This window comes from Neopelma chrysocephalum, unplaced genomic scaffold, assembly GCF_003984885.1.
Source record: "Neopelma chrysocephalum unplaced genomic scaffold, ASM398488v2 Primary Assembly neopelma1_71, whole genome shotgun sequence".
NCBI lineage: Eukaryota > Metazoa > Chordata > Aves > Passeriformes > Pipridae > Neopelma > Neopelma chrysocephalum.
The window spans coordinates 15,907,793-15,934,295 of NW_020897731.1; the positions used below are offsets into that span (position 1 = coordinate 15,907,793).

Here is a 26,503-nt window from a genome sequence, read left to right on the forward strand (position 1 = left end):
TTAATTTAATGGCAAAGTTTATTCATTTTTTAACAATTAAAAGACAAAACATTTAAAATTTGCAGTTCAAAACATGCACATTCACCAAATGCCAAATGACATTTAACACTGCATAGAACTGAATGTGTTACTAAAAGAACTATTTAAAAAACACAGTGCATTTAACATCCAGTTAAAACTAAACCTGAGAAACTACCATAAACACCGAGTCAAAAAATCTTCATTCATGCAGCTTCATAATTTCCATGACAGTTTCAGCAGTAATGGCCTAGTGCAGCTGTAAAACCTCACTTTACCTTGAATGCAAATTCTGCTGTTTCGGACTGACCGCTTCTGCAGTGGTTCATACATATCAAACACTGAAAATCGTAACGAAAAATTGCGCTGAAGTAGAAAAACAATATTGATGCATTTATGGCTTCTATTCTACATTAAAGAAACACCATAAAATATGATTAAAAAAAAAGTCTTGTTCTGGTCACAGCTTTGCAATTACAAATCACACTCCACATGGATATACTTTTATTTCAGTATCAGCCCTCTAAAGTACCCAACTTTGCACATCATTGCTCAGATGAGTAGTGCTTATACTGACAGGCAGTCCAGTTGAAGCCTATGTGAGTAACACTTTGCATAAGCAGGAACCAAGTTTGGAATGCTAAAATATTCCTTTGTTTAATAAAGATCTATTGGTTAACAGCGAGGAAACTGGGGAAGTGAGGGCGGGGGGAGGAAGGAGAAACTCATTTGTTGAGTTTTGTTAAGAGTGAAAACATCCAGTACCAAGGAAGCTGAACCGACAAACTCATGTGCTTAAATAGCGCTAGCTTCTTGATATATTATGAGCAGACTTTTAACGAAGGCATTAAAAACCAGGAATCAACAACCACCATGCATTGCTTCAGAACACATTTAGATATAGTGCCTCATGCAGACAGAATGATAAATTCATCAGAACTACAAGTGCTTTTTACACAACACAGAAGAAAAAATGGAAAAAACATCTCTCCTTAAATTTATCACATATGCCAAATTACTCATCATTCAAGATGGGTTCAAATGTCGTGACAGAAGTCTTAAGACACTTAATGCTCATCTTTGTAACATGGTGAATTTTATGGATGCACGTGGATGTATAGGAATCTTCAGCTATCTCTTAGTGTTGCAAAATATTTTATTTATCATTTTATACAAATAGAATGATGACTAAGTATAAATCTGTCGAAACTGCTTTGCAAAAATATGTGTAAAATTAGGAAATGGCAAGAAAAAATTCCAAATACAAATTATCAATAAGTTTGTCAAAATTTGTTTCCAGTTACTTCTCTTTTGAATAATTTATATATATATATATGTATATATTTAAAAATAATCAAGCAACAGTATTTATATAAGATACCCAATTTTTAAGTGGCACTGGTTCAATTTTCAGATGGAAATTTTTAATACTAACTTGCAGTGCACATGAAACAGATGGAAGTCTCAATGTGAATTCTATATTTAATGCACATTTGGATTTTCAAACAATAATAACAGAGGCATTGTTCAGAGCATTTTTGCCTAAATTTTTTTTTTCTTTAAACAAACATCAGCAGAATCCTCCTATTTTAAAAAAGGTAAGATGTACTAACAGGATGGTAATAGATTATATTACTGTCTATTTAATGTGAAAATAAAGTGCATTTTGTATACTTGACCTGATTTAAAAATGGGCACACATAGCTAAGATAATCTTATATTTTAAAATGGAATTGTATGAGCAATCAAAGCCCACAATTTTTGCCACATCTGTTTTTTTTGCTATTTTTAAGAACTGGTATCTTCCAACCACTAATTATCAGAAAAAATATAGAGACAGGAGAAAAACCTCATCAGAAGTAATAAAAATGAAAAATGCACTTTATGAAATACTACTTTAAATTCTGCAAAGATATAAGAATGAAATGCTGATAAGACTATCTTAAAAACCTTAAATTACATTTTAAATTTAGGATATTAGAGCTGTTTCAGTCGCTTTCTTCCTTTTTAAGATAGTTAACTGGGGATATATTGTGTGTTATTTTCCTCAAACTGTATTACAATAGTAAGAAAGAATTTTATTTAATAGGATGAATAAGATCATGTAAATATCTCATTGTAAATATTTTACAAAGTATTTTAGTCGTCATGTCCTTTTCTGAAAAATCAGCAAGTAAGCCATTTAGAACAGAAAAAAAATTACTCATAAAGAGAGTATGTATGGATTGAGTCATTTTATATGAGTTAAGTACATTGAAAGATTATAAAGAAGCGTCATGGTTAATTTCAGAAATGTTTTTAAGTTGGTCATTGTCCCTTCGATGATAGAAAATAGGGAACCCCATTTTAGGAAAGGGGCATGCCCCCAAATTTTTTCTTGCCTTAGGTCAAGTGATTTGGCCCTCCCATATTGATCCATCTATTTATCTATGCCTGAAATGGCTTTTCTGAAGGCAGCTCTTGTCTGCATGACTGACTGGCAGTACTGTTTCTAGTGGGATACGTCCCTTTGTCCCTGTGTCTTCTGTGTTCTGTTTAAAGATCACTCCGGGAAAGTGAGAGGAAGACATTGCATAACATGCATATGAAATGCAGACTGCCTTCCCATTGATACACCTTCCTAAGTATGTACTTTCCAACAGTGACTTTTGTTGGGCTTTCCATGTGTATTTTTAAGTTTCTCTTAGAATGGAGCATAAGAAACTTGGAGAGTGCAATAAATGATATGTTAGGTGTTTAGCTAGATGAAAGGCAAGGAGGTAAAGTCACCTTTCGTAAGTGTATGAAAGAATGAAAGAGGGCAGAGAAAAGATAGGATTGGATGACTTGTTATTTCTAACTTGAAAGTGAACAATTTGGAGAGCAAAGAGGAAATTTTTAATTTAACAGATCACTGGGGATATAGTTGTTCTGCTTTTCAATCTAATTGATCTCCATTGAAAGAAAAAAAAGACAATTCCTATGTAATGCACAGAAATACAATTAAAAATAAAATGAACTGCTACTATAGAAAATTGTGTTTTAAATGTAATTCTGATGGCTTTTAAACCCAGAATTGAACATGGACTAAAAAGTTGCAAGAATTAAGTAAATGTTGAAGTTCAAGTAGCTTTTCTTAGTTTGAAAACTGATGGTTGTTGGGTGTTAAGCTGAGAAATACCAATGTATCATAATGTTCTCATCCCTCTTTTTTTCTTCTTATACCAGGTGTATATCTTTTTCTGCAGTCAATTCCTCTCTATTTTTAATTAAAGGTGAGAGTATATAGGTATTCTGCATGACCAATAAGTTGTAAAGAGACTGCTGCAATGTATTTCACACCTTCATAAGAAGTGATTTTAGTGCAAATAAATCAGTACATACCACAGACTAGCGAAGGGCATGCTTTGCTCTGTATTTCAATGTATGCATTTAAAATATCTTAGTATAAAAATGTTGAAAATTTGATTAATTTTAAAAAATAAGTTAAAACAAACTTTCTTTTGAACCTGCAGTATAAGCAGATACAACTAAGCATCACAAAAATAATTGTTTGCTAAAGAGAAGTAAGGCAGAGCAATTCTTAAAAATTGAACAAAATAATATGTGTACAAGTTGGCAGCCATATTCAACATAAGCAATATTAATGAAAATAAGGGGAAAGCTTGTATAAGGCCAAAGGTGCAAAGACTTGCAGTTTTGAAAACAAATGCCATGAAGGCCATTCAAATTAGACTCACTGTACTTTCTCCTCAAGTGTGGAGACTCAAGCATGCAGTTCTGAGATCAGGACTGGAAATAATTTCCTTTCAAATTATTTCTAACAACAGAAAACATTTATGGAATTTCTTTGGCAAATGTTTTTAAGTTCGTTTGACACAAACATCTAGGAACATCTCAAAATCTTTCTTAAAGAAGGTGAATTAACACCATTAAGATACTTTTTTTTCAGCACTTGTTGAAATCAAAGGCTTATTATCAACTGTATTTAAATATATTAACACTTAAAAACCTTCACAGATGCTAACTGATCTGTCAATGTAAAGTATATTTAGCAATCTGACCTTTGCCTTTCTAGTATATGACCAGTATTGATTCAACTTCATTGTAAAATAAGCAAGCTGGCAAGACACAAGGTAAATTCCAATCTGTTTACAAAGACTAAGCAAGTACTTGTTAAAAAATTTAGAGATGGTGTTTTACAGTATAGTTGCACAGTGCTTATGTCTACTGAATACACAAATCCAAACTTTATGGAACAAGACCATCATAGATCTTTCAATCTCTGATAACTGGGCCATGGTCACAGCTCCCAGCAAAGATCTAGTAGCCTGTCTCACAAAACTAAGTACTAAGGCCTAAATCTAGAGCTGCGTTCCTTCACCATTCCTCGGGCCTTTGCTTTGTGGTATCATAAGCTCTTATTACTTCAGACTGGGAAACTATTCCATTTTCATCTTGAGAGAAGGCGTAGCCATCTGCAGATATAAAGGAAAATAGAAACCAATTAAGGTTTTTTCTTAAAGCTTTAATAAAAACAACAAAGGTCAACAGAGGGAGATAAACCTCTTTTCAGCAATTAGTAAAAACCCATGCCATTTCTTACACAATTTTTCACTTATAAAATAGCAGAAAGAACTCTGTGCATGATCTTAGGAATGAAGAGAAACTAACAACAGGCAAAGAACTTGATCTAATGAGTTTAGGATACAGCATCTTTACTATAAATAAATGCAGTAAAAAGTAGAACTTTACTTCTGTGTTATTGGATATTAATTTTTGTCAGTGAACACTTACGAAGCAAGTTTTGCTGCAAAGAGTCAGAGCGATACAAGTTCACATGGTTCTTCTTAAAAACGTTCTTCAGTAGCTGTGCTCTTTCAGTTAAGCTAGAAAGAAAGTGGACACGTGAAAAATATTTACTTACTAATTACACTATTCCTTTGAGTCTGTTCAATGTGAATGAATTATTAAGTGAAAAGTGTCCATTCTTTTCCTTTTTAAATTGTGCCTGATGAATTACATAGATGATGATTAAGAGTGTGTGTAAGGACAGATTATTAAGTCCAGATCCCTGGTAATGATTTTACTTGTCACAATATAGTGATATCAAAATATGTTTGAAAATATACAAAATATAAAATATCTGTTTGAAACACTGCTGTGTGCTGACAACACAAATAAATGAATATTGTAAACCTTTCAGCATGACTCCTTTAGAAACACAAAATGTGAAGGGAAGGCACTGTCTTCCTTGATGTATCATGGCTTGATTAGTGCCAGGCTGAGTTAGTCTTTCTTTTTCTAACACAGAAAGTGCTCCTAGCCTCTACTCACACAGTACCACAAAGGGATGGGAAAAGAAGATGGAGGAAAAGTCACATTCATGGTCATCAGCTGCATGTACAGAAACATATTATTTCCATGAAAAGTGTTCTAGCAGGACGTATTCCCTAGGAAACTCTAGAAGGTGTTCTTCTGGAGATCATACCCAAATAACTACTATTACTGCTAAGGTTGACTACCTCAGCCCACCTCCTTCCTTCCCAGCACTACTGAGTTTGCTGTGTTATATGTTTATTGTGCTTTAGTGTGACCCAAGTGACTCTCCATTCCAGCCCAAATGGAAATCAGGAGTATTAAACATTTTTCAAATCGAGACTCACACATCAGCTAAATGCTGCAAACTGTAGTGAACAGAGTAGCAAAGTACTGGGTTTCCTTACTGTCCGTCTTTCTTACATCTAAAGTTCTCTTAAACAGAAACCCACATTACTAAATAAATAACAGGTGGACTAGCCATAGCTCATAAAGCTTTCAAAATTTACAATTTTGATAACATATTAAATATGTGCAAGGGACTATATTAAAAAACCCCTCACACAAACCCTTCAATGTCTTCCTCTAGATTTGATATTCACTGTGAATTAGAGTATGTGTTTCAGAGAAATATTTATCCATCATTTAAACACTTTAAATGCTGAAAAATCTAGCCCGTCTCCACGTGAACTGGTCTAAAAATCAGTTCAATTAAAAAAAAGAAGTATCTTATGTTTATTCTGAGTATACAGTGATTTGATTTCGTTATGGTTTTGCTAGATTACCAAAGCTGCCTCTTGTGTAAGGATGTAGTAAGTAAAACAAATTTCACATACCTTATGTTACCAAGTTTTGATTACTCAAATTACTTTTTAATATTCTTGTCAATTAGCTCAACAGACTTACCTTCCCAGGCTATCAACCAGACTAAGCGGCACAAAGAATGGAACTAGATTGCTTTCCTCATTAGATTACCATTCAAACCATTACATTAGAAAGGCTCATTCTTTCTTCAGTGAGTATATACTTATATATGAAGCGGAACCACTGGTTAAGCTGGAGGGACTAATGGTTTAGCTCCCTTTTCTGTTCCCTTCCAGCCTGGTGGTTAAAGCATATACCAGGAGGTGAAAGCTTGGCTTTTCTAAGTCGGAAAAGGAAAACAGATCTACTATTTCCACATCCATAGAGAAATCCTAACTGCAAAATCTACAGGGTAAGGGAACAGGCAGGGGAAACTGCTTCTGCTGCCATGTTTTGAATGAAAAGATGGAATGAGACTTCCTTGTAAAAAAGGAATTAGGTACCAATACCAGGAAAGTAGTCAGCATCCGCTGACTGAACCAAGAATGGAGAGGCTGAAGTACTGGGACACATCTTACTCTCAGTGTTTTTCAAAGCTAGCTCTCTGAGGATTTTTTTTTCCATTCTCATTGCTCCTCTAGACTGTGTAGGAGCCTTCCTTTTTGGTTCAGAGCTGCTGTTAAAGTGACAACATTAATAAAAAATTAAGGACTGAAATTTAAACCACAAGGATACAGAAAGTGAATAAATAAATCGATAACTTCATGTAAGATTGGAGGTCAAAGAGGTGGAAGACCATGCAAGTACTTAGATACAGTTATCAGCTGTATCTCCTTTGCAATACACCTGTGAAACCCTTCATAATGTGAGTTGAAATTAGCAAACTTCTATGAAATGTTTGTTTTGACAGGTGTTATTTTCTAATAAAAAAAAAATATTTTATTAAAAACATACCAGGCCTACTATAGCATTTTTTGTACGATCATTCTTTCCTTGTGTTCCAGAGTGAAATGTTCAGATTGCTTAAATGCTAAGCAGTGAAAATACTACCTTAAGTTTACAAGATCATGAAGTATGCATGTCTTAGTTTATGTATAATGAAGTTTCCACTGAACAGATCTGATTGCTGGTACAGAAAATACAAAATAAGTACGAAATACACTTGGGAAAAGAAAAATGCTTCCAACTATTCAGGCATTGATTTCTGCTCTTTTTCTATACTTGAAATCCTGTGGGCTCTCTATTATGAATCATCCTTGCCATTCAAAAGACTATTTAAATATCTGCATGTGAAGCCCAGAAAACATGGTTTCATAATTAACTAATGATACATCATATTAACTAAATCCCTTATGCTCATTGTGTGTACCTATATGGACAAGCAGAATATTAACTATTTTTGAACATGAAATGTATACCTTAACAGATAATTGATTACATTTATAGAAAAAAAAATACTACTTTATGTATACCTGACCAATCACTTATCAGGTCTAAAAATAATTTCTAAGTGATCTGAATTAAAAACAATGATTCTATGACACAGCATTTGCAGTATATATCTCTAAAGACATTTCCACAATTTTGAACTGCTATTCATGTTAGTGTAGTATTCAACACAATAGAAATATTTTTGTAGTAAGTATTAATACTGTAGTTTCTGCTTAAGCATTATATATAAGTTAACAGAAAAAAAACTTTTTGAACAATGGTTTATATACAAAAAAAGTATTCTCTTACCTTAGTCATGTCAATTTTAAGTAGAAATGGCTTAGTAGCATTTCATTACAATGATAGAAAATCTATCCAGTGATAGAAATTCCACTCGTGGCACAATTTGTTCATCCACTGAAGTTGCTCTATTACTTATGCTATCAAGGCACCCTCAAGTCAACAGTATGCCAAATTGAAAGTTTACTTTCTGTTGGAAAAGTGGCTGTGCAAAATTCACACCTTCTTGCTCAAGATAATATTCTTACTTAACTGACAAATATATGGGATAAACCAAATTTTAATGTCTTGTCTACAGAAGAACTGAATTAAGTATTTTTGGACAGTTTTGGGGAAAAATCTCACTAAACATCTTTACACTGAAACGGCAAGATATGATAGCAATGCTCTTCCTAAGCCTACAATGATTATGTTTTAAATACCTTTTCAAATCATCACTGTAAAAATACAAGGGATGTCAGATTTTGGGACTGTATTATCATGCCCTACTTTTAGAGCACATGCTAAAATACAATAAAAATATTTGAAGAACAATATTTTAAATTATTTCAATGTAAATGTCAATTTTTATCCTAATTTTCAGAAAACAACTGGAAGTGGAAATTTACAATTTAAATAGAAAATTCCAAATCCTAAGATTCTTTGATAGGAAGACACCAAAACTTAAAGCCTTACAATCTTAGCTGTATTTAAATGCATGCAATATGAGATCAACACAGTTCTAAAAAATGTGCAACAAATATATTCTAGCTGAAAAAACAGCAATAAAAATTAACAATAATATAATTGATAGAATTGTATAATTGTTTGTGTTGAAAGGGACCTTGAAGATCATCTAGTTCCAAACTACCTTCCACTAGACCTTCTACTAGGTTGCTCAGAGCCCCATCTGTCTTGGTCTTGGACACTTCTGGGGATGGGATTGGTGCAACTTCTATGAGCAACCTGTTCCAGTGCCTGATCACCCTCACAGTAAAGAATTTCTTCCTAATATCTGATCTAAACCTACTCTCTTTCAGTTTAAAGCCATTTTCCCTTGTCCTATCACTACATGGCCTCATAAAATGTCCCTCTCCAGCTTTCTTATAGGCCCCCTTGTAAGTATAACACTGAGATACTGACTGATTACAGCAACTAGCCAATAGAAAAATCCTGACCTGTTATCTATGGAAGCTAAGCCTCTTACTTTGTGTTGTAGAATTTTTACGATGGGAATAGTCAGAGTGGAAAAGTTTCCGAGTTATCTTTCCCACTATTTCCAGTTAACTCTTAATCAAGCAGTGATCTTCTTTTGGCATTTTATGAGAACAAATCCCTTCTTCTGCTACAACAGAAAAAGGTTCTTCCAGAGGTATGCACACAAAAAAAATATCTGGTCCTGAAGAATACATAGTAAGTTTTTAAAAAAACGACTGTTTGTTCTTGCATGAAAAGCACGACAGCTTGAATAAAAAAGTCGCATGTACATATTTAAAACAGATGTAGAGGACATTCCTTACCAGTTTAACTACTTACTATGCACTGGTAACTAGTTCATCTAGGCTTCTATAATTTAGGAGACTCAAAAATGTTTACAAAAGTTCAATCAAATTTTTGAAGATGCAAGCAAGTCAATTCATCAGATCATTTCTTTCACAAAAAATCATTTATCCATAAAAAGTGAAGTTTTGACTCTATTACCTGAATTTATATATAATTTTTAAAAATGGAGGGAATAAACCCTTAAGAAATATTAAGTTGTGTAGCATCCGCTGATTTGCACCAATGTTGATGTTTGATGTTTGTATCCTTGAAAAGTACAGGTCTAAAAATAACTTTGTGGAGAATGAATATATCTAAGAAAGACATTCTGGAAGGTAACTAAAAAACCTTCATGGAGCCCTCATACCTACTTAATTGTGGGATAAAAACCTAATTATAAAACCAGTGGTGAAAACACCAAGTTCATTTTACCTATATAAGAAGGGATTTGGAAGACATGCTATACGTAGGATGAAGGAAAAGCATACTGCCTAGACAACTGAAGTTAAAGTAGCTTAATTTGGGAATGCAGGTATGGAATACTAAAAAAGTACATTACCTTACTTTTTTCTACATCCGCAACATGTTCCCGTTTGATCACTATCTAGTACTAATGTCTGCTTTCTTTTCTGCAATTCATTCTTTTACAACTTTTGCTCTTTGCAAATGAATATGCAGCATACATTGCTTCTGGCTCAAAGCTCAGGACATTGATATATGACTTGGTTAATCTGGAGGAAAATCTTGCCCTGAATCTCCCTGAATGAGCACTGCCACTGGAGAAAAGGATCCGTAACAATCAATTTAGATTACCTTTAAAGATAAGAGAATTTACTCTTGCAAGCAGTAGTTGGGTCTTGCAGTGATGAAGGAAAAGTAGGCTTGAAGTAGGAATTGCCATCAACTAGGGGATTTTGCAGTACTTCCAGTCTGAAGCTGCTGCTACAAAGACAGCATATAGAGCCTGATGGGAGACTGTATGCAGGTTATGTCCTCTTATGTAACCCACCACACTAGACTAGGTGTTCCACAAGTGGTGGGATAAGCTTCCAGGTCTCTCGGCATCTCCCCTGGAACTCGTATATTTTACCGGGGGAGAAGAATCCAACTAGAGGCAAAACATTTCTTGTGAAACACTCATACAAGCTGGATATTCCCCCATTAGAAATGGTGGTTATCACCTTGGTATCTGATGTAATTTGATCTCAACCTGGTAAATCCTAGTAAACTAATTCCCACTGAACTGGAGGTGGGATAAAGTAAGATTGAAGGAGAAAGGGAACTAAAGTATCTTTATGAACAAAAGGTACTTTCTGAAAATTGAACCTATAATAAAAGAAATGACTGTGTTTTTTCTGGTCTCTTTCTGTGCATAGCTTGGTAGGAAAAAAGCCTCCTTGGCTAAGCCCTTTGCCACGAAGATACTAAAAGAACAGCAGTCCAAAGGAAAGAAAGAACAGGAAAATCAAGTATCAGCAGTTTTGCCTTTTTTTTAGACTTCACAAAACGCATGAAAATGAAGACAAGGAAAGAAAGCTCTAGTTCAGTGAAATGGCACTAATGAATTGGAAGGGGGGGGAGAGGGGGGTTTGTCATCTCATACTCCATTCAGCAAGCACTTGCTACGAGTTCAGCTAGGGTTAAAAAGTCTGGAGTATTTTAGTGAGTGCACACCTTTATGCTGAGTTTGCACATAAAAAATGTCCAGTTGTTCAATTTTACCTTCTCCCTTTTCAAATTACCTGCTTGGCCCATGAAGGAGGATGTAACAAGGGAATTCTTGTGGAGTCTTAAGTTAAAAATCTTTCTTACCTCATAGAGGTTAGTCAAATTAGTTAGCTCTGGACTGGCATAACATACAAAGCCAGGTTATTATATTCAGTTTCAGAAAACCCTAGGCAGATTTGTTGTCTGTCCCTATGATACCAAGCAGGTTTTATAAAAATTTAATTTTTCTTTTGTGCTTATGCCCAATTCATGACTATACTAGTGAATAATACAGGTTTAAACTCATTTTGTATTAACTGTTAACACAGTGAAAAGTGACGAAATTAAAATCGTACCTCAAGTTTGTTCTATACCTAATAACTAGAAACTAAACAGTCAGCTACAAAGAAACAAATCAGTTGAAGCTTTTGGTAAAAGCCTACATGTAAGCATATGAAAAAACATGGGGCTCAGTAGACCTGAAGCCCCTTTACAGATGCCTTTTGTCCATATGGATTTTGAAAAATAACCTTTTGTCTTTGATATATGTATAAGGCTTAAAATATTTAGCTGTTTTTTTTTTTTTTAAAGACAACATTCTACAGATTTTTACAGTACCTTTTGCCATGCACAACTGCCCCAGGATCCTCAGACTTCGCTTCCAACTCCTGAACTTCATCTACCAGTGTCTTGTAAGTAGCTCTCTTTACTCTGTAAGTATATATGTAAGTAAATACTGTCAGATTTACTCTCTTGAAAGCACAACAGACAGTTTTAACATTTACATAAATAGTCAATTTATAAATCCATTTTCCCAGACTTAAAACTAAGCTTTACAGGAAGAAATATCAAAAAACAAATCTAAAGAAAGTATTTTATCAGCTGTTCTTGCAAATTAAAAACAAAAAATATTTATTAATAAGAAATTACAATTATAGAAACATTTAAAATAGTAATAACACTTGTAATAAACTTTTTCAAAAACAAAAAAGGTGAAAAACAATTTTATATAATCATCGGAATTGAATTAGAACACACATTTAAAGGTCACTACTTTCTTCTGTAAACCTCAGCATTTCTGTACTCACACTTTGTATACTATATCAAGAAGTAAAGCTGTCATAGGAATACACAGAAGTCCCATCCAAAACACTCCAGAGCTGAACATCATCGCTGCCTGAAGGGAAAAATGCACAAAATGTGATGATGTCATGACAAGAACTAGGAAAAAAATCTTAGAAATATCAGTTACTTTGTTGAGGCTATCAAAAGCAAATTTAAATGAACTGTTCTAGTCTGTCTAATGTGAAATAAAACTTGAACTCCTTTCTAAAATCCCCTGAGTCACAACAGAAATCCAATAGATAGTAAGCACTATGTTAATAAGCTGGTAGAAAGATACACTGCTTAGCTCTTTGCATGGGGGAATCTACCCCACCACAACGCTGCTCTATACTACTATGCTGATTATGGGCACTTCCATTAAAATCAGATTTATCAAAAATCCACCCCCCTCAAACTTTTTCAACACATTATGAGCACAATTTCCTATTTGCAATTGACCCCAACAGGATGTAACTGTTTCTGACCCTTCATATGGGTACTGGACAGTGTTACAGTCATTCTGCAATATAAGATGGATTAAAGTTATATCCCACAGAACTCGCTGTACCACACTGCCACAGACTCCTGTTAAACAGATTCCCTAAAAATGAGAAATAAGAAAACAACTCTTTACGTAATTACAAGAGCATGCACCATATCATTAAATGAAGATCTAACACATTAATACATGGTGAAATATTTGAAAACCATATAACTATTTTTAGTTGTGTATTTTTTTTATACACTGCTTTATATAATACATAGGAATTTCTTTTGTTCATAACTTGGTCTGTAGACATACTAAAAACTAAAACACACTAAAAAGCCAAACCAAACATCACAATGTATAGACATCAAAGGAAAAAAGGTATTTCCGCTTTTAACTCATGCTCAAGTGCCTACATCAATAATATTATGGATGCAAGGATTATGATAAATACTTAACGAAGCATACTACTGGAAATTTGTTTTGCAGTCAGTATTAAAAATACCTTTATAATGTAATTACATTGTACAGAGGTTAGAAGTAGCAATGCTGCACAACAATATCCTTTTAAATCCTTTATTACTTGGAGACTAATTTCTTTCAAAGGTTAAGCCTCAGTATGTAACTAAAATATAAAAGCTGAAATTTTACAAGTTTTAATTAGAAGACAAATGCAGGTAGCTTGCAGCAGCTGAAGTCTAATTTCTTAGCAGGCATATGTGAGCATTTTAGAATGATACTTGATATGTAGATATGTGAAAAAAGAAGTGAATTATTTTCAGAAAAAAACCCTAATTCTCATATAAGTTATATTTACCTTGTTTTTGTATTCAAATTCCTACTGACACTGATTCTTCGGAAAGCATTAAATTGTATTTTAACCAAAAATTTGGTAAACTTTTAATGGCTATGTCAAAACGGCATAGATACTGCCCTGAGATTCTAGTAATTATTTCTGCCAACAGCTGTCAGCTAAGGTGTAAACACTGAGCAGTGGCAGGTTCAAAATAAAATAATTCACATTTTCAATGGAGAAAAAAAAATTTGTACCGGGAAGTGGAGACAATATACTAGTGGAGAAAATGTATTAGCACAGTCACTTTTTAAGCAAAACATGACTTTGACATACTTGATGAAATACTCATTTTCTAAAATAGAAGGTAATAGGAAATGTCTATCACAAATACATTTTTGCAAGACATTTTATAATTAAGTTGCAATTAGACATCTTCCTTAAAAACAAGGAAAAAAAAGCATAAAAGTACAACTTGAAGTAATTACAACTCTTCCTTCCTATTATTAATAACGATTTTTAATTTATAAGAATGTAGCAAAGAGCTGTCCTTGCGTTTAGCCACCCGGTATTAAATGTTTGCTGGTGAAACAGCAAAAGTGATAATGTAGGTCTTAGGATGTTAATTCTGACCATTGTAATGCTAACTATGAATGAAGGAACAACTGGCGCCTACTATTCAGTCCATCCAGCCTTTGGCTTTACAAATGAACAACATGAATTGAGGTAAAAAAAAAAGTTTTTCTGCGTCATATTTGAAAGCCTGTCAGATTTTTTTTCTTTTACAGAGTTAATCCAAACCTAAAAGATTTAAAGCCGACATTCGCATTAAAGACAGAGGGCCTCTTTGTATTTTTTGGACGAAGAGGGGAAAAAATAAAATCCCACAGAGGTATTTCCTTCCTTTCTGTACAAGAAAGCTCCCCCCTCACTCTGTAGAAAACATTTTTGTCTCTAACTTTTCACATCTCTCTACACATAGGCAGGTCATCTGGGAAATGGCAAACCAATCCTTTTCAGACAATGGCACTAACAGGAGCAGCCTGTTCTGGGGACGGACTCTGGCTGCCTCTGTTTGTGGTTTACAAATTGTTCCTAATGTGAGAGATTTCTGGTCTATGCCAAGTCTTCCCCCTTTAGGCCTTGTGAAACCAAACGGAATCTGCCACAAAAGTGGCTCCCAGGGGAATTCAGAAGTAATCCAAAATGAGAGCTGGGAAGCCCAATTTATTGGAGGACATACAAATCCTGCCGGGGGAATAAATAATTTGTTCTATGTGTAGCTCATACTGAATATTATAATTTTCTAAAATAAATTAACATTGTTTATTAAGTGCAATGTACAGATTTTTATATAAGTTTTTATTTCTTTAAAAAAGAAAAAGGGCTGAGAAATACTCCTTTTTGCGGCTTAGTGGCAGATTAGAGATCCTGGCTGCAAAATTTTTTTAATGCACTGATGAAGATGTACTATTAGGAAATTACATGTCAGAATGAACAGAGAACATTCCTTTTTTCTTCATTATGAAATGATCTGCCAAAACTGCTGGGTCAGATTTATAAAAGCCTTCTAAAAATAAGGAGAGAAAGATGAAACTGGTAAAATTCTCGCTGCAGAAAAGCTTACCCTTTTCAGTTTATTGATTTCAGGTATCATCCAGGTACATATTTCCTTCCTAAAAACTACAGAGGTATTAAAATAATACCTCCTCAACACCATCAAACAAACAAAAGTTTCACTTCTCAACCTACAGAAACAACTTCATTACTTTAGTTATCTTCATGTGTTTGCCTTCATATATACCAAAGTACTTACTGTTGTAATATTAAAAGAGATCTGCATTAACTGCCAGTGCAGTGAAGTTCTTAAAAGTGAGTTCTTGTATTGCCTCTAGTCTTTCTTTGCTCTTTAGAGTTTAAAAAACATCTTAGTTCCTATTAACTAAGAACTATGTTCCTCAGAATTCCAAAGAATTAAGTTCCTCCCTAATAGGAACTCTGGTTATTAGGTATATTAAAAAGGGAATCTCTCAATTTTCTGCAAATACAAAGTCTCACCGGTATACAACATATAGTAAGAGGTACTGAAGCAAAGGGAGCATCAGACAGTGAGGAAGGAAGTAACTGCAGATATTTGCAGGCAGAATCTATAAATTCTTACTTTAACAGATCTCCTATGAACAAGAAAAATGACTAAGGACAGAGTAAGGAACATGCCTTTGCTTCTTCCCTATCTCCTCTCATTTTCTTCAGCTGCGGATATAAATAGTCCATTGCAAGATCACCAATTTCCACACTGCAGGCAGGTATGAAGAGTGGGCTGTATCCCACAGAATGATGATTAGATGATTGTCTTAATTATATAAACAGAAATAATAAATAATGTAGTAAATAATAGACATATATAAAAGCTCACAAACACAGACATGTACTATAAATCCTAAAGCTTCAAGAAGTACTTCTAGACTAAGGTCTCTCTTCTACAGATGTGTCCTTAGTTCCATCACTTTCTTTCATTAATATTTTAATATTCCAAGTATTCACTGGAATACACATCTTGTCTTTTCCTAGAGAGGACCTTAATCACTCAGGCTGAGCAAAAGCCAGCACATTGTCTCTCCTGATCCAGTAAATTATGATTACTCCATACAAAGTCGAACAGCAGACGACACAATTCTCTGTTCAATCACCGTTTCAGCAGAAGGCATTACTCTAAAAGTTGCAAAGTCAAGAGAAATTTAAATCTAGCTTTTGGATAACATTCATTTGGGGTGAATGTTTTAGTATTTAACTGACAGATAAATTGATATTTTAAAAAACACAGGTGATAAGGATCTAACTGTGGGAGGTATGTAAGGTTTGTGAATCATCAGATTAGCACATTTGAGCCCAGAAAGATATGAAATGCAAGACCGCACCTTATTATCTGTTCTTGTGAGTAGCTTAGAGTGGCTGCACATTTTCATTTTGTGAATTAAGTTCGTAGGTATTTAATGCCTTCCTTGCATTTTATGAAAGCATAAGTTCCCTCAATAGATGTTTCACATTCAGAAAAAAACCCCCACCAAACAGACCAACAATAAATCATGGGGCGAGAAACAAATTATCAGTTGCTATCTCCATTGACTTTAGACAGATACAGTGATGGAAGTGCTTTCAAAATAAAAAGCAAGCAAAAAGTAAAGAAAAAAAAAGCTTCACAACAAACCTTAATACCTGGAAATCTCCTAAAAAGCTGGAGAGGAGAATGACACACAAACAGAAAAGCTTCCCTTCGAATTAGGAATGGAAGAAGGTTCCGTTGGCAGAAGTTTGGCTAACAAAGTTGCACTACAGCTTGAACTAACAGATATGAAAAATTACCTTTAGAAAACTAGAGAGAATTAGCCATCTGGATGTGAAATTAGATAAGCTAGAAAGTGCTGGCAAGTTGGTATTTATCACACTTTTAATTGTGCTTGTAATCAGGGAATACTAGCTTTCTAATGAAAAAGCTAGATTGTCCTCTTTTGCGTCAAAGGAGAAGACTCACAGGGAAACCTATTTGAATTGATTCAAAGATGACAAGAAAGAGTATCTGGCAAAGGAGATGCAAAGCCTCAGTGAGAAGAGTTCTGGTGGTTCTACAGAGTTTGTTACTATGATGGTTGTTGTCTGCACTGTAATAGGTATAACAGGAAGGAGTACAGAAAACACTGAGTTTCACTAGAATTTGTAAAGAACAGAAGCTATTCCTCATCAGAAGAGAAAGCTTATATGGAGAAAGATGGCAGTTAAATATCATTTAAGTATAGCTGTATGCATAACTACACCAGGGATTTGTGCTCAATTTGATTAATAACATTTTAAACCAAAAATCCTCAGCCCATAACTTTTGTTCATAAAGGTGATTGGCAATAATATGCTGATGGAAAGAATTCTGATACCAGGAAAAGACTAACCCATAAAAAAGAAGAATGGTAGAATGGTAATACTATCGAGACAGACCATTGTAAGCAAAAAGGTAAATTTGGTAGTTCAAAGATCAGCTCTGCTGTTTCTGTTGTACCTGTGCACTCAGCGAATGAGAATGTAACTATTGAAAATGGAAAAGGATCTTTGAAGTGTATTTGGGAACAGCAGACTGGCTAACAAATATCTACTACTAGACCAAGTACAATTAAACCACGAAGGTTTGAGGACTCAAAATGGAAACTACCTATTGGCAATCAAATGGAAAAAGAAAAATCCCTTATACAAATGTTTTGGATTCCTGAAGTGAAAGACTAAAAGCAAACTTTAAATACAAATAATTAAATAGCAAAAAAATGCCAGTATCAGAATGGTAACATAATTTTATGCTCTCATGTGAGGCTAGATGACTAAAATGAATATGTGTTATCAGATGAATTCACTTAAAAAACAATAAATCACTGAATTTTTATGAAGTAATAATATTCTCCACAAATGTACACTGAAACATTTTATTTCTCTAAACAAGAGGTTCACATAAGTATAGAGGGGAACACATATACAGATTACTGATTATTGTTTTGTAAAGACTCACAGGTCTGTACAAGACAAGCTGGGAAAAAACTTGAAAGGGAATGAAAATGTGCTAAAAATGTAGGATAATGCCAAAGGGGCCTTTTGCTGAGAATGGGCTTGAGAAATATTTTTGACTATGAAAGAAGACCTTAGGCTTTTGTTGTCAAATTATTTCAATGTTCTTGAAAACTGTACTTCAAACGTGCTCTGTAAATAAGCAATAGTCCCTTGCTGAAAATTTAGTGCACCAATTACTCCCCCTGAAATGAAGACACAGAATTCTGGATAATATTTTAACCCAGATTGGTAACAAGCAGTGCAACAGGGGGGGGGGGAAAAAGAAATAAATTACTGGCTAACTCCACATAGGTACCCCAGGTATTAGCCATTGAAGAATGATTAGTTTCCAGAAGTTTTGTGATAATGAAGTGAGAATTGGAAGTCTTTGGTATTTGTTTACCATATAGAACACAAGACAATTTTTAGAAACAGAGATTGCCAACTTAGTTATCTGTCAGGTTCCCTTAAAAGCATGGCACAGTAATTCTTTTGTATTGAGGAACTCAGAGAATCATTACTTTCCAAATTTTAGGGGTGTTATTTATAGTCTCCCTGCTAACACTGAGGAAAAGCACCATAGCAATTTTCTTAAAAATAAAACCATTTAAATTTATTTATTTATTACGCTGTATTCTGCAGAAGTTATTAAAATAACACTCATCTGTTTTTAAAAATGCAAGAGACAAGTATCCATTAACAGCACCTTTTACAGCTGGTGGGTTGAAAGCCTTAAGATCCTCCTAGAGAAGCTGCTGATGTATGGGCTGGATGAACAGACAGTGAGGTACATTGAAAACAAGCTGAATGGCCAGACTGTGGTGATCAGTGGCAGTCTAGCTGGAGGCAAGTAATTAAAAGTGTATCCCAAGGGTCAATACTGGGTCCACTTCCATTTAACATCTTCATTAAAGATCTGGATGAGAGGTAAAGTGTACCCTCAGGAAGTTTGCTAATGACACAAAAAGGAGGGAGGAGTGGCAGATGCCCTAGAGGGTGCATGAGATGCACTGCTGCCATTAAGAGAAACCTCAACAGGCTGGAGAAATGCGCTTGATGCAGTTGAACAAGGAGAAATGCAAAGTCCTGCACACTAGGAGGAAGAAGCTCAGGCACCAGTATATGTTGAGGGCCACCCAGCTGGAAAGCAGCTTGGCAGAAAAGGACTTGGTCCTGATGGACACCAAGTTGCATATGAGCCACCAATGAGCCCTTGTGACAAAGAAGGTGCATGGTATCTTTGGGTTCATCACACAAAGTACTGCCAGCAGACATCAAGGCAGGTCCCTTCTACTCAGTACTGATGGGGTCACACTTAGAGAAGTGTTCAGTTCTGGGCTCCTCAGTACAAGAAACATGGACATGCTGGAGACAGTCCACTGAAGGGCCAGAAAGATGATAAGGGCCTGGAGCATCTCTCATACAAGAGATAGCCTGAGACAGTTGGGACTACAGCCTAAAGAAGGCTGAGGGGGACCTTATCAATGGAGATAGATTCCTGAATGGAGGGTGCAAGGAAGACACAACCGGGCTATTTCCAGTGATGTCCTGTCATAGCACAAGAGGCAATGAGTACAAACTGAAACACGTATCTGAACATCAAGACAAACTTTCTTACTTCGAGGGTGACTTAAGAGTGACACAGGTTGTCCAGAAATGTTGTAGAATCTCCATCCTTGGCAATATTCAAAAGCTGTCTGGACATGGTCCTGGCCAACTTGGTGTAGTGTAAGGAGCATTAGACCAGATGACCTTCAGAGATCCGTTCCAGCCTCAATGGTTCTGTGATTGTATAGTAGCCTGAATACTGGCTTTGCTCTCCATTAGACTAGAACAAATTCCCCATTTTGGATCAGACTTTAGACAAACATCTCACTAGAGAAGACCTGTTCATTAGAGACTAAAGTATCTGGACAACGAAATTTTTAAAGAAGTTGTTTGGTATTTTTGTGTAAAAGAAAATGTAGTAAAGGGATTAAAGGATGCACACCTAGTATTTTAATAAGCACAATTCCATCTAAGCAGGATACTTGGTATAATACAGAGAGAAGCAGTATTTAAGAAACTAATACTGTTAATATAGTATATTCTAATACATCTTTCCTACATGGTGCAGCTAAATCATTCAACAAGGAATATTATTGTTTTTCAAAAGGATTCTGCAAACCTGAATCAAATGATCTAAAATTCTGTAAAATACATGCTTGCTCCTTAACTTCAATTTCTATCAGTAGTTTTATAGATCCCCTGGGTCAGACAGAGCAGAAACAGATGGTGCTCTGGAGAACTTTACAGTGCATCATCTACAGTACCACAATAAATTAAAAAGTTGCAGATACTGAACTTTTGCTTTTAATCTCAATGTCATACTTTTTATTCAAGTATTATAATTCTAAGCAACTTATTAATCAGATAGGCGCATAAAAAGAAGCCTAACAATTCAGAACACATAACAGTAACAAGGGGCTTTACTAGCGTGAAACAGATTGGTTTGTTTTTCACCCCCCCTCAATTACATGTTTTCAACTCAGACAACAACCATATTTTTTCAAGAAAAGAGATAACCATACCATATATAATTTTAAAAATCAGTCTGCTTTTTTAAGTGGCATTAAAAGTAGCCCTTTTAACTGCAAGAATAAAAGCATTAATGTAAGATTATAGCAGCTTTACAGCCTACTGACACATGAATGGATGCTGCTCTTATTAGATAATGTAAGTTACAGAAACTTCATTAGTTTATGCAATTATTGCAAAAGGATTAAAGGACTACACAGATATAAAACCACAACAATTTAATCACAGCATCATTTATTTGTGCCTGCATAATGCACGATATGACAAAACATGGACAACAGGAAACTTCTCATAATTCACTGAATCACAAATTAAAAATGCCTTTTGTTCACCATCATAGAACAGTTTTCTGTGTATTGAAGAGTTTCAAAGAAAAAATTTATACCTACAAAGCACATAACTCATCAAATAGGAGGAGTTTACTTGGCATTTACTTTTAAAAATTTATGCAAACTATATCTGGTTAAAACTGAGAAAATACTATAAATTGTTCAAAAATATTGAAAGTATATTTCAAATATCTATTTGTTAATGTTATACATAAAAGTATCAACTTAATTTATATCAATGTAGTAGAGAAAGAGATCCATGCAGTTGATTTTATCAAGTGTGCAATGAAAATGTTCTTCTAGTCTGTAGTGATTCATTTTTTGAAATTAAATGCATCTTTTTAATTTAAGGGGTCAAAACATATGGTGTTAAATCTAACCACAAAACACCTACTTTTTCCCCCTTTCTTTCTTGTGCATCTATATTTAAAAACACAATCTTTAGAGATAAAGTATTAAAAAAATAACCTGTAAAGACAGTTGTTTACATGCTTCCATACTACACAGTACAAGTGCACTAGACAGACAACAAATGAGTGAATAAACATTACTGCAGATGTAATGCAGATTGTAATGTGTTACAGAGGCTGAAAAGCTATTATAAAATAAATGAAAACTTTTGAAACATTTTCTGTATTTCTTTCTCATACACTGTGCATCGCTGTTCCCCCCAACAGAAATAATGTTTTGCTACTACTACCAAAATCCTCCTTGTAGAAAAGGTATTTTAACACTTTACTATAAGCAGATAAAACTTGAATTCCTAGTCTTTTAGGATCTAAGACTAGAAGATTATAGTCCCTAATTCTTCAAATACACTCTAAAAGAGTAATTTTTAAATGCATGAGTCTAAAGTTCAAGCAAAATAATATGAAAGTAAATAATCAGTTCAGCTTAATTAACGATAAAATATTTAGGTCTTATTTCAGACTACTAAAAGACTCGAAGTTGATCTGCTACAGCAGTTGATCTAGCCACAGATCCTACATAATTACTTAGGTTATCACCCCTTTTTATCACATAACCCTCTTCAATTTTACAGCCTATTTTTCCATTTTCTTCTGCTTCATAAAGCTGTTGCTTCTCTCATAGTTTTCATCCATTTTTCCTTCTAGACTGTGTCTGCTGAAAGACAATGGTGAACTGACAGTTTTCATCTGAACATCATCAATCAGGGAAAACGAATGAAGTTTTCTTCACCTGGGACAACTTTTTTTTTTTAAGAAAAAACCCCCACAACTGGAATAGAAACTGCTTTAAGGTTGACAAGATGTAATTGGTTTCAGAATTTTAATACAGAAACATGTTTCAGCTGCTATAACCCAGATTATCAATCTCTAACAGAGCATCAGCTATAGAACTACCAATTATTTGTATCAGGAGAACACTTCTGCCAGGATACCTCACTTATATGAGTCAGAAGCCAACTTTCAACTCTTCTGGTGCACTACCTATTTGGCAACCTAGTTTCCACTATTTATAGGTCTTAGGATTACTCTACCATGGAGAACCATCTAGTTCCCACACTGTGAGAAATAGTACTGTACAGTTGGATGACTTGGTCCAGTGTGGGACTAGCAATCTTGAATGACCAGAAGACAAAGGTCTTGATGCCTTAGCAGTCCAGATCAACAAGGCATTTTGGATCAAGGGGGTCCTTTTTTGTTTTTGTTTTGGGAAAATTCAGAGCAAAAGAGAGAGAAAGAAAAACATTTTCTTATACTATTAGGAACATGCCAGGGAAAGGGGGGCAGTGGCCTAGACAATGGAAAAAAAATGCTGGCACTGTCATAATTTTTCATTTCACTGTCTTTTGTTTTAGAGCACAGCATTCTACAATCTTTCCTTCTGTACTACTAACATACAGCAACACATACGTAAAAGCCAACTTTAATGACCTTTTGTACAACTGGAATGATGCACAAAATGATGGAAACAAAATTAGTGTAAAAAGTCAGAAAAACTTGCAAAAATATGTGACATACTTCTTTGTTCAATAAGTGATTGGGTGATGCTTTGATATTAAAAGATGAACCCAAACCAATGATTCTTATGCTTTAACTCTGGGCTGCTAACTTCAGTGCTCAAACATAACAGTGTTTTCACAGCATGAACTGACTTTTCTTCTATTACAACTCTAGTTTTTTCTTGGGACATTACCTTGTAGAGTTCTCCATTTAAACACATTTATCAGAGCTGAATTAGTATTTTATAGGAATGGCTAAAAAAAAAAGGGTTTAAAAATATTTAGATGAAAACTTTCCTCTGCATCCAGTGAATGAGTTTTCCATCACCTCCATATGCTTTTTCTCTCCCTTTCAATAGGATTAGAATTTTACTTTCTTGGAACTGAACCAGGAATAAGCACCAAGAATCTTATTATTTTCATGACATTAATATGAAGAATTTAGACTGAATTCTTATAAGAGTGTTTAATTAGGTTTTTTCTATCTCAAAGAAGCCATGAAAAAGATGTTTATAGAAGACATATCATCTAGCTGGGACTGAATGGTTGTATGAGTATTATGCCAAGAATACTGATTGGAAAGACTATAAACCTACTAAGACAGAATTATTGTTACCAGCTCAAAGGAGCTGAAAGGGAACACATTTAAACTTTCTAAGGACTTTCTACAGTTATATAACTATATTCATATATATATATATCTCCTTATAAATCTAAAGTTTATTAAAAGGGGGCATTTTTAACAAACACATTTTGGGGAAAAAACCCCTTGAAGATCCCCTTCAGCATAATTTATTAGATCAGACCAAGACAAAATGGACTAAAAGCTAAGAAGTAGAGGTCAACTTTTGACACACTCATTTAACTTTTGCCAAATGTAGTTGGATGAATTTTTCAAGTCTGACTCACACATTTGAAGAAATTAGACAAGCAATACATGCACACTTGCCTATATGGATTTGTTTCTGTCACACCACAAACTTTTCCACAGTTAACTTTGTGAATCTTTTAGTTTGAATATTTACAGAAGGCCTGGACTTGCTTCAGAGAAACTCAATAAATTCTACCCTGTCAGAGGCCACCCAGTCAGTACGGGGGGTTCTAGGAGAGCATACAAAAATCCTGCTTCCAATCTGTGCTGCAGTATGCATTAACAGGACTTTTAGCCACACAGAGTGCAGCAAAAAAAGCTAGACCAGAGCTTTTAACATAAGCTTCTATGATATGTTTAGGAGACCCTTTTCTGATGTTACAGACATCTAGCTATATTCTTAGAAAGAAAACAAAACCAACCTCAGCCAACAACACTCCTCTTCAAACAACTGCATGCATATATACATATTGAAAGCTACTATATACACATACATGCGTAAGCAAACACACTAAAAAATAAGACTACCCATTTCAAGTACAGACAAAGTTTTATCACAACAAAAAATGATTTTAGGTTCATAAGTCAGAATACTTTTGCACAATGTTGAATTCAAACCCCAAGAGCATTACTTTTGTTGACAGCTACATCTCTTTATGATGAACTGTTTTCCCAAGTTCATAGGAATTACAGTCCCTTCAAAAACATTTTTTCTCACAATAACATTGGAGTTTGAACATGTAGTTAGTAAAGTATTGTTATTTCAACAGTGAAGTAGCCATCCTTATGCCATACCAAGTACAACGTGCCCTGCTGCCCTGTTGTAAAACAGAATAAGCACGGTGTGCTTATCACCATGGAAGTTCTGCTGTCTTAAAACATCATAAAGTTTTTACAAAATCTCTAAAACCACCAAATTCCAAACCCATTCTGTTATTTCTACAAAATACAGTGTATATGAAATGCTGAAGTATGATAGCTTCAATCACTTTAATTTAGAATAATGTACAGAATCGATTTTGAGTAGGGGAGGTAATGTACAAAATCTACATATATAAATAGGTAAGAGATTATAATAGACAAGAAAAAACAACAAGAAATTGGATGATTTCAAATTATTTTTCTTAGGTATACAAGTACTTAAGTGCTTTCCATTAAAATGTAGTAGTTACAGAAATGCCTACATACTACTTTTTCCCATAATTGCTTATACAGGAGGTTGGATTTGTGGGTCTTAATTACCTTCAATTAAGGGAGAGATACACCTAGATTTCCCACATCCTGCACGAATTTTTAAATGGCTAAATTATATCGCAGTGGTGGTGGAGTTAAAGGCACTCACTATTTTACTGGTGTAAGGCTTGATTTAGTAGATATGCTTTGAGAACAATTAGAAGAATATCTTTCTGAAACAAGCAGTTATTCTCAGTTTCTGAGAATGCACACTGAGAATGCATACTGAACATCTCAGCTCAGGAAGTACAGGTCATGCCCAGAAGCAGACATTTAACATTAAACTTCAGATGTTTCTGGAACTGAATGGTATTAAGAATTTGGGACTGCAGTTCCAATTAGATCAGTACAGGCAGCAAATAAGCACCTTTTATGGATTCAGTCCAATTTGCAATATTCAGAGAAGGTTTAAACAAATGGGATAATAAATGAAAGAGAAACCAGTAATTACTGTCAAAAGGTTAAAGATACGGTACAATAATGCATTCCAAACAACTCATCAATAGAAGAGGAAATGTGTGCATGACAAGCAACTCATGCAATGTTATGGCACCTCAAATTTTTTGAGGCATTTTACAGTTTGAAATACTTGGCAAATTTTTAAAATTGAAGATGAAAATCAGCCTTAACTAGGGAACTGGTTGTGCCACCTCATTATAAAAAAAATGCTTCAGACAAATAAGCACTGTAATTCTGTGTTCTGGATTTGGTAAGACTTTTCTTTAGAAAATTAAAGCTTACCCAAGAACTGCAAAGGAGCTTACCTGTCTATTTTTCCTCATTAAACCACATACTCACAGCTTGTTAGCTGAGCTCCATTTTCACAAGAGTAAAAATCCATTATATTTTAAATAAACATGGCTACCATATTGAAGATATAAAAGGTGGAATGACATATGCATCTCTAGTTAGCAGAAGGATACAGAAAACATTAAGCCAGTACTAAAGACTAAAACAATAATTTTTTCACACATTTAGATATTAGTTAAAATATACTTTTACCTCTCCTGACATATCAGGTGCCATAGGAATGATTGGCCACAAAGAAGAGTAGATTCCAAAAAACACTACCCAAAGTGCTATGCTTCCCCATATAGCTATATGGCTGAACTGTTAAAAAAACAACAACAAACAAACAAGAACAATCATCATAGACACATTGTAACATGAAAATATCATCCTTGCTACTTAGTATTTGCAATATGATTTTGATATATTGGATGAAATTTCCATGCCTTTTATTAATTTAACTCTACTACTTCAGTTAGCTATTTCTTAAAGGAAAATAATACTATCAGCAGCAATATTACTGTATCTTAAGCCAATTTTAATTCAGTTACAATAAGTTCAGAGCACTTTGATTTTTCTAGTTTAAGAATTACATTAAGCTTTTTCCCAATGTCCTCATTTTCAATATGAAGCATTATTTTTTTGTATGTGGATATTCTGTCCTTCCATACAGGAACCACAGTTTAGTTTG

At 34.4% G+C, this 26,503-nt stretch overlaps 1 protein-coding gene across 4 annotated transcripts in view; it reads right to left on the minus strand.

Moving 5' to 3' along the window:
* ATP8A1 (ATPase phospholipid transporting 8A1) overlaps nt 1-26,503 on the minus strand; it is a 117,651-nt gene continuing 91,148 nt past the window's right edge. For all 4 annotated transcript variants that reach the window (XM_027686321.1, XM_027686323.1, XM_027686322.1 and 1 more), the window contains 5 exons: nt 26,026-26,133; nt 12,168-12,256; nt 11,698-11,790; nt 4,795-4,886; nt 1-4,475 (listed from right to left, as the gene is read on the minus strand). In XM_027686321.1, coding sequence (XP_027542122.1) covers nt 4,378-4,475; nt 4,795-4,886; nt 11,698-11,790; nt 12,168-12,256; nt 26,026-26,133 — 480 coding nt within the window. In that variant the 3' untranslated portion in view covers nt 1-4,377. The remainder of the gene's footprint in view (nt 4,476-4,794; nt 4,887-11,697; nt 11,791-12,167; nt 12,257-26,025; nt 26,134-26,503) is intronic.